At 43.7% G+C, this 14,069-nt stretch overlaps 1 protein-coding gene across 1 annotated transcript; it reads right to left on the bottom strand.

Moving 5' to 3' along the window:
• Positions 1–800: 800 nt before the first annotated feature.
• Positions 801–11,015, bottom strand: LOC133446348 (coagulation factor V-like). Its single transcript, XM_061724361.1, has 13 exons — positions 10,822–11,015; positions 9,220–9,302; positions 8,164–8,286; positions 6,951–7,163; positions 6,698–6,859; positions 5,054–5,275; positions 4,811–4,976; positions 4,531–4,711; positions 4,229–4,325; positions 3,932–4,137; positions 2,800–2,947; positions 1,477–1,689; positions 801–1,377 (listed from the first exon to the last, which is right to left on the bottom strand). Exons 1-13 carry the CDS (start codon positions 10,980–10,982, stop codon positions 1,175–1,177), a joined length of 2,178 nt encoding a protein of 725 aa, XP_061580345.1. The 5' UTR covers positions 10,983–11,015; the 3' UTR covers positions 801–1,174.
• Between the last annotated feature and the right edge of the window lie 3,054 nt (positions 11,016–14,069).

Below are 14,069 nucleotides of genomic sequence, written 5' to 3'. Positions count from 1 at the left end.
TACCTGTCGGACCTCCTCCACGTCGCCACGCCCTCACGCACCCTCAGGTCCTCCTCCTCCATCCACCTGACTGTTCCACCTGCCCGTCTTGCCACCATGGGGAGCAGAGCATTCAGCCGCTCTGCTCCCCGTCTCTGGAACAGCCTACCACCGGATCTCAGGAACACCACCTCACTCCCTCACTTTAAAACCAAACTGAAAACCCACCTGTTCAGAACTGCCTTCTCCCTCTGACCCCTCTTGCACTGTGTCGTTGTTGTGGTTTTTATTCTGAGTATTTGTTTACCCCCTAGCTTTTATTATTGTGTTACACTGTTTTTAACTATTGTACGGCGACCTTGAGTGTTCAGAAAGGCGCCTTGAAATAAAATGTATTATTATTATTATTATTATATATATATATATATATATATATATATATATATATATATATATATATATATATATATATATATATATATATATTACAACATATTATTACATGTGTATATATATTAAGTCATTTTTCAAAAAGAAAATTTCAATTTCAACATGTCCAAACATCCCGAATCATACCCACATTAATGAAGTTTATAATAAAACAAACCGTTTGTAAATCTGTCAAGATTTCAGCAAGTTATGAGTATTTTTGTCTGTACAGACCACTCACCCTACAACAGCAACAACGATAGCGCGCCGAAGAGTGTCCTGTAGTAAAATGGCTGCCGGTGAACGACGCTGGAGACTCCGCCTTGAGTCATCTAGCCTTTATATATATCAATAGTTTCAGCGGTTTGAGAAAACATGAAATAGCAGGGAAGTAATTCATTCATTTTTATTCATTTATTAACTCTTTGGTGGTCGTGTCTTCAAAGATGTGTGTCTGGCAATTTTAAGAAAAGCTGTGTGTAATTTCTTTAGGTCTTGTTTGTGTGAGGAACCGTGAGGCTATTACGCTAATGACGCTACATTTGCTGAGTTTACAAAGCTTAATGTGCGCAATAAAGTTAACCTTCCTGGTCAAAAGAGAAAGACACGGTTACATCCACAGAGGACTGCCTATCACCAGGCAGCGTTGCGATCGTTGTTTCGTTTCCTGACATGGAAGTCGTATTTCCTGGCAGTCCTACATCTGGATCGGTAGATTCTTGCACTTCAGCTGTTAGATTGGAAGTTTCCTGTGATATTGCTACTGTCAATTGGTGATATCAGCAGATACATTTACAACATCTAATGATCCTGTGGCATTGTAAACTGTAGAATTGTTTGTGAGAAAAACGGCATTGTGTGTATTTTCATATTCGTATTCGTAGTCGCGATAGCACACAACTTCTTTGAACTTGATACGCATCCCTTTAGTTGTCTGGTTGGTGTTCATGGAAGCCACGAGCCAGACACCTGGTTCAAGACAGAGGCAAAAAATATAATTCACAACAAATCAAAGAGTTGAAACAAAACGAAGTTACTAAAACCGGGGCATTTTTAGTCCCGACTAACCAATGTTGTCCATGAGCATGGTGATGGTCTCGCCAGTCATAGGGTACAGGCTGAGGAAGTCTTCTGTCCTCTCGTTCAGCTTAAAGGGGTGGCCGTAGAAAGTAGCGTTCTGGACATAGTCCTGCGCTCCGACACTGGAGACATGCCACGTTACAACCTCACCGTTGCAGAAGCCTAAAATTGGCCCACTCTCAAAGGCATAACCGTTTATTGCTGTTAAAAGAAAAATGCCATGAACATGTTAAGGTGAAACATAAAACAGTGAATACATGACATTGTTAATAAATCGAGTGCTCATTTGTCTAATTAAGTGTAATAAAATAAAGTAAATAACAGTAGGGCCTACATGATTAAAAAAAAAATGTAAAGAGCTTTCTCTCATTCATAATAGACTAGTCTAACCGTGCTAATGCTGGACACCTAGGATAAATATCCCAGCATGCCTCTGATGTAAGTATTGCGGTTATCACCAAATTTTCATCTGGCACAGATGAAAGATGAAAAGGATTTAATATGCACTGTTAATATGTTTTTAGTCATATTAAATGTTCTTAAATAACAAATGGGAAAATCTGTCATGAGCACAGGAAAAAAGTCAAATTTGCTTTTGTTTCTAGAAAGCTGCAGTATAGTTTCTCTGTTCACTGGTTGGCTGTTGGACAACATTAAATGTAACACAATATGAGCTTTACACAATTCCTGCCATCCTAACTTCCACTTGATATTGGATATCTGACGGTCGGAGGACACTTTCTTACAGGACGAGTCATATTTTAAAAGTGTACACCGCTGCAGACTTTGTGTTAATACTGCATGTGTTGACGTCCATGAAAGTGTACTCCGATTGCAGTGGAGTTAAAAGGGAGTATGATCAACTTTTTAAGGGCCAAAAACGTAATCAGTGGCAAAACACATGTGTTTAAGCTGACTAAGCTTCTGTATAAAAGCTGGCTGGATTTTTTTTCCTTTCTTTCTTTCTGTAGTGTGCTAGTTTGTCCTACTTGTGGGGAGCTAAATACTGACAAAACTCCACTCAAAATACCCCAGCATGGATTCAAACCAAAAAACCTTGCAGCAGTGAGGCAACAGCACTTTTGCATAATGATACATAATACCAAAACAAAAAAAAAGAAAAAAAAAAGTTTTATCTCACTGCAAATTTTAAAAACAGAGCTTATCTCTGCATACAGTATGCTCACTTATTATTTGAAACATTGTCACAATTGAATAATACAGTGTAGATGGTTACAAATACAAAGATTGAGAAACATTTATAGTAGATCTCGTAGAATCAGCATCAGTCTGTTTACAACCAACACTTACTGTGCATGACGTTGGACTTGTAGAAGTTCATGTCCGCTGTGTCGACTTTGGAGTGATCACAATACCGGCGGATGTTTTCATTCAAGTACCAGCTCCTGTTCTCATCAAACACAGAAAATATGGCGTGCTGCACCTTGTCTGGATTCACCTGCAGAAGTGGAAAAATAGAACTGAAATCTCAACCGATTTTCAAAAACTTGGAATATGCAACTTAAATATTACAACACTCAATGTTACCACCAAATCTTTTATTTATCATACATTTTTTACCATCATGAGTTTGCTAATATTTGAACTGTTATGTTCCACAGTTATGTTATGTATCCCTTTAATGGACAATACCACAACGGACTACCAGGGGGTCTAGAACAAAAACTGTCAGTAAAAGATGGACCAAAAAAAGAAATCATTGGTAATTAAGAACTTGGAATATGGACATGGTGATTTGTTTCTTTTTTAACCCTGAAGTGGACACAAGTATACATATCTGAGGACAAATGTAGATACTTGTTTTTGGAAAGACTATCAGCATGAGGACTGGAACGAGAGAGAAGAGCAAATGACGCCCTAATGACTCAATGGCATTTACTGAAAGAAGGTAGCGGTTGTTAAAGTGACACAAATGTTGTTTTCTAACTGTTATTATATCAATTTTCATTTTATTTGAATGAATATTTGATTATTATATAAGTATTGTGAGCTTTTGTGCCAAAACCCACCCAAAGTAACTAACTAATAAGCAACAACAAGAGTAAATCTCAGATTTTCTTGATCCAGCACCTCCAGATATCAGTGATATTAGTCAACTAGGAACTTCCACTTCTTTTCAGTTTATGGACCAAAAGACTCAGATTCAAAAACCATCAACATCTTTCACTAAATTCTTCCTTCGTCACTTTAAGTCCAACTATACTGACTTTCAAGGTCAGTATACATTTGTGTTTAGGTCTTTTGGTCTATGAATATGTATTTTTTATAGGATAAAGTTTTGAATATTATTACAGTCTATGACTATAATCGTTTTAGTTTTGAATAACAACTTTTGACATGTAAGAACATACATTTTTCAGATTAAATGTTGATAGTCGTAGATGTGTGCAGAGGACGCAGACCCGAGGACAGTTTCATTTACCTGCACATTCCTGGAATTGAGGGAGTTGCTCTTGCAGATGAGGATGTGTCCTATCAGTCCGGATGCGATGTCGCGCGGTGTGTCCACTGCACTGTGGTACATCCGTGTGAGACATCGGGAGTCTGAATCTGAAGGCTGGTCTTCCTCGAGCACTTTCCACACATAAGTATGCGTTTCCCCCGGCTGAACAGCATGTGACTGGTTTCCTGTCAACAACATCCCAGAATATGCCAACGTTACAGTGGAATCATAGCATGTGTTGACTGGGTTTGCGCCGGCGTTATTAGACATCAGTACCTCCCTCTGGATAGTTGGCTCCTTCCTCTGACTTCTCTATGGACAGTCCGTGTGGGTAGATGCTGTAGGGCCTGGAGGCCATGTTCTTGAAGGTGATCTGCAAAAGGAAACGATGGTGCACGAGGACACACTGTCAGTTGTTCTATACTGCTAAATATCTGAGGTAAAAGTCATGTCCTTCAGCATGAGGTGACTGTTAGCATCTGCAGAAGATCAACTTTAAATAGTTGTTGTTTAACACGTAAAGTCACAATGTTTGGTGACAGGTTTCAGTTTTGGAAAGCCCTTTAATAAAGTCTCACCTTGATTACGTCTCTGATTTGTGCTCTGATTATCGGGCCTAATATACCAAGTTCATTTTTCCTTTGCTTGTCCTCTAACTTTTCAGTGAATGACTCGTTCGTGTACAGCGTGTACAACGCCTTCTTGTACTTCTTCCCAATGCGAGTGGGCGACTGTGTCAGATACTGGAGCTTGATGTCCCTGTAACAAAAGATTTTCTTTTAATCATTTTGATTAGAGTAAAGTTAACAAAGTAGAAGTTTAAGTAAATCATTAAAAAAGAGTATATCTGTTGCTTACTTGTCGATGTGTTCCTGGATGTTGGGTGAGTAGTCCCAGACAACTTCCTCTGCAGCTATGTAGTACTTCCATACGGTGCTATCTCGTTTTTGTGAGAGGGTCAACCTTCTCACGGGTTCCTGAAAGCCTTCACACTTCTTCACATCCACAAAGCCATGCATGCCAGCTGCAATGATAGGAATGTTTATTCACTGCAAGCTGAGCTCAGGTTTGTTCATGGGAGAACACAGAGCAAGCACCGACCTTCCATGTGCTTGAACGTGTGCGAGGAGAGCAGCCAGCGGCCTGGGTGGAGCGCCACCAGGGCGGCGGTGGCCGTGGAGCCACTTATCAGCCCCACCGTGGACACTTTGTGGCCGTCCTGTGTCAGCACCTGCCCATTCATGTGCACGGAGAACAGCTCGGCCTCGGAGCTCATACCGATCAGATGCAGACTCAGGGGCGCATGAGCGCACATGCTGACGTCTTGAGGGGAAAAGAGGAAATAGAGAGTCACTTTCAGCACCTGTACTACATTTAAAAGCACGTTTAAAAACAGCCCAGGCTGACCAAGAGCTAGAGCAGTGGTCCTCACTCCTGGTCCTCGAGAGCCGCTGTCCTGCATGTTTTTGATGTTTCCCTGCATCAACACACCTGATTCTAATTAGTGGTCATCACCAATCTTTCCTCCAGGTCTGCACAGTTCTGTTGGTGACACAGTCATCTGTATCAGGGTTTGCTGGAGCAGGGAAACATCAAAAACATGCAGGACAGCGGCTATCGAGGACCAGGAGGACCACTTAGCTAGAGTGAGAAAATGACACCAATTACACGTGGAAGGCATCCTAACCCCACGCCCAAACCACCTCAGCTGGATCTTTTTGATGTGGAGGAGCAGTGAGGACACTCTGAGCCCCCTCTGGAGGATCAGGCTCCTCTCCCCTGTCACAAGGGCTTTGCTGAGGTACCCTTTGAAAATGGCTCATTTGTATCCGTGAACTCATTATTTGATTCACTTCCCACGGCTGATGAACACTGACGGCTGGAACGTAGACTGACTGATGAATCACGTTTGGTTTTTGTCTCTACTTTGACTGTTAATATCTTACCCTGTTACACTTTATCCATAAATATTGGGAATACTGGGACCATGGCCTCAGACTTGGAGGTCCTAATCCTCATCCCAGCAGCTTCAGTACAAGAAGCAGCCAAACCTGGGCGGTGTTGGACGTGTCGAGCGCAGCCACTTAGCCAGGGCGTGGGGCGTTGTTTACATTTTAGCAGATGTTGGTTTTGTTAGGTGGAAGACTTCAGGTTATCATCAGTTATTGTGTTTTACAGCCAATTGGGAAAAGTAGCATGATATGAAGGAGCTGCCCTTCAAAGAAACACTCTAGGCACTTTGTTTTTGCTCCTGTTACGGTTTGCATTCAGCAAATATCATTGGGCTGAGAAATATGTAACATCATGATAGTCACCAGTCAGAGCTCCAAACATAAGTGTTTTTCCAATTATCTTGAAAATGGTGTGAAAACTCTTAAATTATTCTAATAAGTTGTTAAATGTTAACGGTAAATTTCCTTTTCTCCCTTTATCTCCATTTTCCTATAACCCTAGTATCTGTCTGACACCAATGGACAAATCAACCCAACCTCATGAAAATCATTTGTGTGTTTTAGTTTTGCCAGCCAGCAGATCCACGCATGCGTCATCTATCCCCCTGCTGGGTTGCAGGGGTTCTGCTGGAGCCTGTCCCAGCTCTCTTGGAGTGAAAGGCAGGGGTAGGAAGCTGCCATGCTGCCCAGCCAACAGATAATTTCCAAAAACATTCACTTATTGTGTACAAAAGGATCACACATGCATGTCAAATACAAATACCCTCTTAATTCACTGAATGACACCACTAACCAGGCAGTGAGCCCTTTGTGTATCCGTTGATTGTGTATTTGAGGTGGTTGTCCAGGGCGGGTCCATTTGGACTATACATGCTGTGCTTCTCATCAAAAACGCTGAAGAGGAATACGTGCTCCTCGTGGATGCCGACCTGCTTTCCTGACTCATCCAGACTCCCTGCAAACAACAAACACATCAGAATATGTCACCCCATCACGTAGAAGCAGCAAGCTTCCTGGACGCGCACCGCCACATGCTGGCTGCTTACCGGGTTTGCAGATGAGCAAAGCGCCGATGAGGCCGGAGTTGTAGTCCTGGACCACGTTTTGGTGAGAGACGTAGGTGTAGGTGAGACAGTTGGGATCCTCTGGCCCTGGGGAAACTTCTGGCGTCACTTCCCAGGAGTAAACATAATCACGCCCCGGGAGCACTAAGTCGTCCTCTTTTTCTTTTAGTGACGTGTTGTTGAAGTAGTTGGCCACTGTAAAATAACCCCCAAAAAAAGCATTCAGCGTTTTGGGGAGTCAAATCCTCTGCAGTACAGACTCATGAATGATTAAAGGAGACTTTTCTGTCAAATGCTGACAGTTTCCTCAGGTCTCCATTAATCCTTGGCTTCCTCAGGTCTGTAACCTCCTGTAAGATACAATAAAACACGTTTCTTTTCGACAGTGTTAGTCCGGCTCTGTTCATGACAGTTGAGTCCAGGTGAGCTGAGCGGCTGACTCTACTCTTCTCTGACTCGTACCTGTGCAGCTTGCTCTTCCTGCTTCAGAGGTACAGCAAATATAGCGAGAAGTGAAGTTGGACAGGGATAAGACATGGGACAGTGGATAATTCGACTCTGATCTGGCTCTGTGATGTTACACTAAACTAGATGACAAGGTTGCGTTATCCCAGGGTTTTTGTAGCTAATAGTAACCTCAGACACCGAATCATTTGCTATTAAGCACAAAAAGTCTGTCTTCTTTTCTTCATATGTCCCTTATGAAAACAACATAGCAGCTAAATTAAAAGTTCCACTCCTGCGCAAAGGTCAGAGGAGATTACTGACTAACTAAATAAAAGCAATGAAATTTTACATAATGATAAGGTCCAAATGAAGTTGAGCTTCCTTCAAGCTTTATTTTCACGTTTCCTCTGCACTTTGACTTGTGCATGAAGTGAAAGTTCAGGAGGGATTACCGGTATTCTCAATTTTCTAAATGCATAAATACAGTAAAGTTTATTTCTGCATGTAAGGGCACAGACAGCGATTTCTTCAGCACCGTCTGCCTCAATAATCTGCTTGTCCTGGTTAATATTTTTGGAGACGACAAACAGAGTTGTTTGTTGTATTGGCTGATGTTGCATAACAGCGTCCGAATGAGCCACATCATGGACGCCCACCATGACCCCAGCAGGCTGACTACGTGTGGCCGCCGTCCTCCGGGTTGTCACATCTGCAAGAAGAATGTGCGGCTCAGTTCTATGACGCTCACCCTCCGACTGTTTTCCATAAGCCACCCCGTGTGGGTGGATGCTGTACACCCCATTCGCCATGTTTCTGAAAGTCAGGACGATCGTCTCTCCCTCCTCCGCCCGCAGCGTGGGTCCCAGCAGACCTGCAGGGAAAGACAGCCGCAGGTTTATTTATTTGGAGTCCACAAAAGTTCAGGGACAAATTCAGACCGCAGTTCAGTGAGGCTTAGTCCTTTTTGGTGAGATTACTGCTAAACCTGAGTGGAAATTACAATTCAAGCACCAACAGTGTATTAATACCCAGTATATTAAGCATTTCCACTAGAGCTTAAAGTTTCCCTCCTGCAGCGCTTTCCTAATAATTAATACATCACTTTCATTTCTAAGGAGCATTCCTGGAAAGGACTGTGTACTTTGGCACAACATCTGAGAGACCTGCTGACACATGAGAAGTTGTAAGAGCTGTTATTAACTATTAAAAAAACCAACCTAAACAAGTCTTTGTGAGAAAATGCACAAACACCTTTCACCCACGGATGAAGTATCTACCAGACAGGCAACACTTAAACCAGCAGTCTAAGGCCTGAACAGGTTTTGAAATCAGGTCTAATGTCCTAAAACTTTTATTTCTTTGTGTCTGAGGCAGCAATGAAAACCAACTGAAACTTAAGTCACGCTCATCTGCTGCTCATCAGTTAAATAAAAGGATGAAGTCGATGTGCGCTCCAGATGTAAAAAGCAACAATGTCTTTTTCTCCTTACTCCAAATGAAACTAAGAAGTCGGGACTCGCAAAATCATGGATTCTTTGGATGGATTAGAACACCGTCTAACGCAGGTCTTGAAAAATGTTAAATGGTTAACAAAAAGAATACATCCAATAACCTCTAGCTGGCCACACATCATGACAGTTCTTGGGAAACCAAACCTGTTGGCATATAAAGATTGTGTGCAGTCGGGCGTCTTTGGTGGGGAGAATGTTGGGAAATAAATGTTTGCGCTGCCAGGAGATAAATGCTCCTTCATAATTAAAAGCAGACACACAGTGTGCTCATTTTAACCCAAAGCGACATTTACCCAGCGAAGATGGATGAGTCTTGGCTTGTCGGAAGTCTCTGTCATATTCCCGAAACACCACTTTCTTGTAGGTGGGACCAGACCTGACAAATACACGGAAAAACATTGTTTTAATGAGTATCTTTGTCTGAGTAACACTGATGATATCATATAGGAAGAGGCTGCTGGAGAAAACAAGGACAAAACAGTTTACCGACTAGTTAAATATCAGGCTTGTAGCAGGTACTTTAAAGCGACACTACGTAACTTTTCCACCTTAATATCATATTTCCAGAGTCATTGTGATGGTACATCAACTTCCAACAGGTTTAATGACACCTCTGTCATGGTCTGAGGGGTCTGTATCACCTTCACTGGCACTATGTAACTTTGAGGAGCATGGTAGGAACCCTGCCACACTAAAAAACTACAAATCTTTACGGCTTTGACTGCTTTACGGCATACGTCACTTCCCCCTCCTTCCCGATTCGCAGTCGAGACAAAAATGGGCGCAGCTCTGCAGAAGCTGGTAACCCGTTGCTGTGTTGTGGCTGCAGTAGCTCCACACAACAGACTTGGGGAAAAGATCCTAATGGTTTAACTTTTCAACGGTTTCCTGCTCGGAGGCAGAACCACGCAGGCCAAGTATCTGATATAACAAAGTAAAAGAGTGAAAGAGTCGTCGGCTCGCTTTGGATCGCGGCTGTAACGACCAAACACCTTCCACACAGTAAAGCCTGAATTATGGTTCTGCGTTAAATCGACGCAGACCTATGGCGTAGGGTACGTGGCGACGCGCAACGTACGGTGCGTGTCGCCGCGTACCCTACGCCGTAGGCTCTGTGTCGATTTAACGCAGAACCATAAATCAGCCTTAAACCACAAACACTCACGCAGACCGGGTCGGATCAAAACACGGGTTTTATTCCCCACTTCGCCAGCTATACACAGTTGCTGGCCAGCTCTCTGCGGTGCAATTAACCCCAATCTTCAGATAAAACTAGTTTGTTGAGGAAAAAATATTAACTCTTATTTGTAGCTGCAGAGGAAAAAAATAATCTCACGAGGAAAACAAAAATATTGCTCACGCCTCGGAGCCTCTTCACCATAATATAGCAGTCAAAAAAAAAAGAAAAGAGAAGTAAGAGGGATACAAAACATGTACTGTATGTTGTACTATTATACAAATGTATTGAAACACATGGCTCTTCAGTAGGGATTTCATATGGATCCAGACCGTTAATAATCATTATTTTCTCCATATACTGCTCCCTGGCTTCCTTGTTTAAGGTATCCCGGTAAATTCCAGTTCCTTTCCAGCAGTTTAACATCTTTTTTTTTGCGTTCCGTCTGTTCACTTGGTGAAACAGAAAAGCGTCCCGTCTTCTCTCAAAACAAATGCACGCGACGGTACAGGATCTTTCCGGCAGTACGCACTGGTGCTCATGGGAAACGTAGTGTTCTTTCTGGTAAAGCACTACCGCTTTTGTCCAAAAGATGCTGCCAAACTCAGAAAAGCTGAAAGTTACATTGTGCTGCTTTAAATTAACTTAGAGTGTTTGAAACAAAACAAACAAATACACAATAAAACAATAATATTTCCATATATTGCAAGCATTCCACCTGTTCTGGTCATCGCCGGAGTAGTTCCAGTTTATCTCCACGGCAGCAACGTAGTAGTGCCTCTCCTTGGGTTGATGCTGGCTCGCTTCGACATTTAGGACTGCCAAAAGAACCAGCACAGGCAGGAGGTGGCGAGCTCCAGCCCAGAAACAGATCCTCATATCTGGGATCAATCCTCCAGGTGAGACCGGTCTGCTCTGCAAGAATTGGAAACTAGGATCTGACGGAAGGATGCACTCTCTGCTTTCTTTATCTGTCACCAGCACACACACTACCCCATGCGTGCGTTCAAATGTTACAGTATGTCCCAGGGCAATGAACTGTGCCTCTGCACATTTTTTTTCGTCTTTGCAAACCATATGTGTTTTGCTCTGAGTCATCACTGAGGATGTCTGATTCCCACCCATGTTAATAAAAATAATGATAATGATAAAAAATTATGCCAAAATATTTCTCCCACCTCAGGATTTCCCTGAAACGTCAGTCAATAAAAACAAACAACATACAGTAACTCACAGCTAAGACAGTACCTCCAGACTTCATGTGCAATAGGCAGAGACAGACCCCCTAAACTTTATTTGTGAGACCAGAAACTTCAAGGTCGGGAATTTCAAATGACCATGAGGCGCATAAACACAAACAGCAGTCGCACTCCCTTTCCTGACCCACACGTGTGGGGAAGTTGCCCTTTGGTCTGCTTCGGAAAGATTGACTATTGAAAGCAGAGGTGGGGGGTTACAGGTTAGCCCACTTAATGCCTCTTAGTCGGAGAGAGACACTCGACAGGTGGCTACCGTCCAGCGCCTCCAGTAGCTGACTGCTTTCAGAGCCCTTGTTGTGTGGTTCGAGTTGGTGTTTTGAACTTTTACCCCACCAGTTAATTCCCTCACTTAGGTATTCCACTCTTAGCAGCTATGGATCAGACCACCAACATCTTCCTCAGGCTACCTATGTGTAAACAGGACATGTCGCCACCGTGAATATTGGCCAACCACAAGTTCAGCTCAACCCATCATGGTTTAGTCATTTGGAACTGGAAGTTGACCGTGTTTAGAAAAGAGGGTGGAGGTGGAGGCACTTGATGTTGAATTTACTGTAGGGTGGCAGGACCACAAACACACTGACCAGAAGAAATTGAATAATGACACCACAATGAAAAGTAATTAACAAACAAACTGTGACATAAATTTAATCTCATAACTTTTCACATTGTGTTCTGTGTACACGATGTGCTGCAGACATGCCTGATGGTTGATTTAATGAATGAGCTGCTTGAAACAGTTGCCTGAACTAAGTTATATTTTACACATTTGTATGTGTTGCTTGTCAAGTGACGTTTAATAATCAAGTCTTCCAAGGCAAAGCTGTGGGACCAGATGAGGTCGGTCCAAGCCTCCTGAAGTCCTTTGCTGCCCAGCCGTCTGATGTCCTGGAATATGTCCTCAACATATCGTCAGCCTCATAGCATAATTGCCTAAGTTGTATTTGAATGCCTTAGAATTAGGCAATTATGCTATGAGCCTAATGATATTATCTCTAAAGTATTTTTATGACATTTTTGATGGGGGGAAAAATATACTCAACAATAGGTGTGGTAGGTTTACTAGTCTGTGGTTTATTGTGGTGTATTTGATAATTTAATAATGTTAAACTGTTAAAATGTGGAGTTTGCCATAGTAACACATGTTGATGGCATTCTTCTAGAGGCTATTATAATAATACACTTTGTGAGTCCTTTCGCATTGCATATAATTATATTTGACACTCTTTTCTTCCATTTACAGCAGAGGTTTTGAACTGGTTTTGTCCCAGGGACAACCATTATAGCCAAGAAGCAACTCTGGGACCACTGCTTTTGGGGATGTTTGTTTTATTTTGCACCTTGCTTTTAAATAAGAGTATGGGCCTATATAGGCTATTTATTTGCATCAGTGTATATTTTTATTTGCACCTTTTGCTATAAAAATAAACAAAAAACAAAAAACAGTCAATGAAAAATGAACAATAGGAGGCCAAGAGGGCTTATAATATGACAAAGTTCACTCTCACTCATTAGACTTTCCCCTGAGTGCTGGAGAGGAGAATTCGGCCGATAGTCGAACCTCGGATTCAAGAGGAACAATGCGGTTTTCGCCCTGGCCGTGGAATGCTGGACCAGCTCTACACCCTCCGCAGGGTGCTCGAGGGCGCATGGGAGTTTGCCCAACCAGTCCACATGTGTTTTGTGGACTTGGAGAAGGCTTTCGACCGTGTCCCACGTGGCATCCTGTGGGGGGTGCTCCGAGAGTATGGGGTCGGATGCCCTCTGCTGAGGGCTGTACGGTCCCTGTATGACCGGAGCAGGAGCTTGGTTCGCATTGCCAGCAGTAAGTCAGACCTGTTCCCGGTGCGTGTTGGACTCCGGCAGGGCTGCCCTTTGTCACCGGTTCTGTTCATTATTTTTATGGACAGAATTTCTAGGCGCAGCCAGGGGCCGGAGGGGGTACAGTTCGGGAGCCACTTGATTTCATCTCTGCTTTTTGCAGATGATGTGGTCTTGTTGGCTCCCTCGAGCCAGGACCTTCAGCATGCACTGGGGCGGTTTGCAGCCGAGTGTGAAGCAGCTGGGATGAGAATCAGCACCTCTAAGTCTGAGGCCATGGTTCTCGACCGGAAAAAGGTGGCTTGCACCCTCCAGGTCGGGGGAGAGTTCCTGCCTCAGGTGGAGGAGTTTAAGTATCTTGGGGTCTTGTTCACGAGTGAGGGGAGAACGGAGCGCGAGATCGACAGGCGGATCGGTGCGGCGGCCGCAGTAATGCGGTCATTGTATCGGTCCGTCGTGGTGAAGAAGGAGCTGAGCCGAAAGGCAAAGCTCTCGATTTACCGGTCGATCTACGTTCCCACCCTCACCTATGGTCATGAACTCTGGGTCATGACCGAAAGAACGGGATCCCGGATACAAGTGGCCGAAATGAGTTTCCTCCGCAGGGTGGCGGGGCGCTCCCTTAGAGATAGGGTGAGGAGCTCTGTCACCCGGGAGGAGCTCGGAGTAGAGCCGCTTCTCCTCCACATCGAGAGGAGCCAGCTGAGGTGGCTCGGGCACCTGTATAGGATGCCCCCTGGACGCCTCCCTCGTGAGGTGTTCCGGGCATGTCCCACCGGGAGGAGGCCCCGAGGAAGACCCAGGACACGCTGGAGTGACTACGTCACTCGGCTGGCCTGGGAACGCCTTGGAGTCCCCCCGGAAGAGCTGGAGGAAGTGTCCGGGG

Source organism: Cololabis saira, chromosome 6 (genome assembly GCF_033807715.1).
Source record: "Cololabis saira isolate AMF1-May2022 chromosome 6, fColSai1.1, whole genome shotgun sequence".
In the NCBI taxonomy this organism is placed as follows: Eukaryota; Metazoa; Chordata; class Actinopteri; order Beloniformes; family Belonidae; genus Cololabis; species Cololabis saira.
The sequence above is the reverse complement of the archived record's forward strand: the minus strand, read 5'-3'. Positions and strand labels throughout refer to the sequence as shown.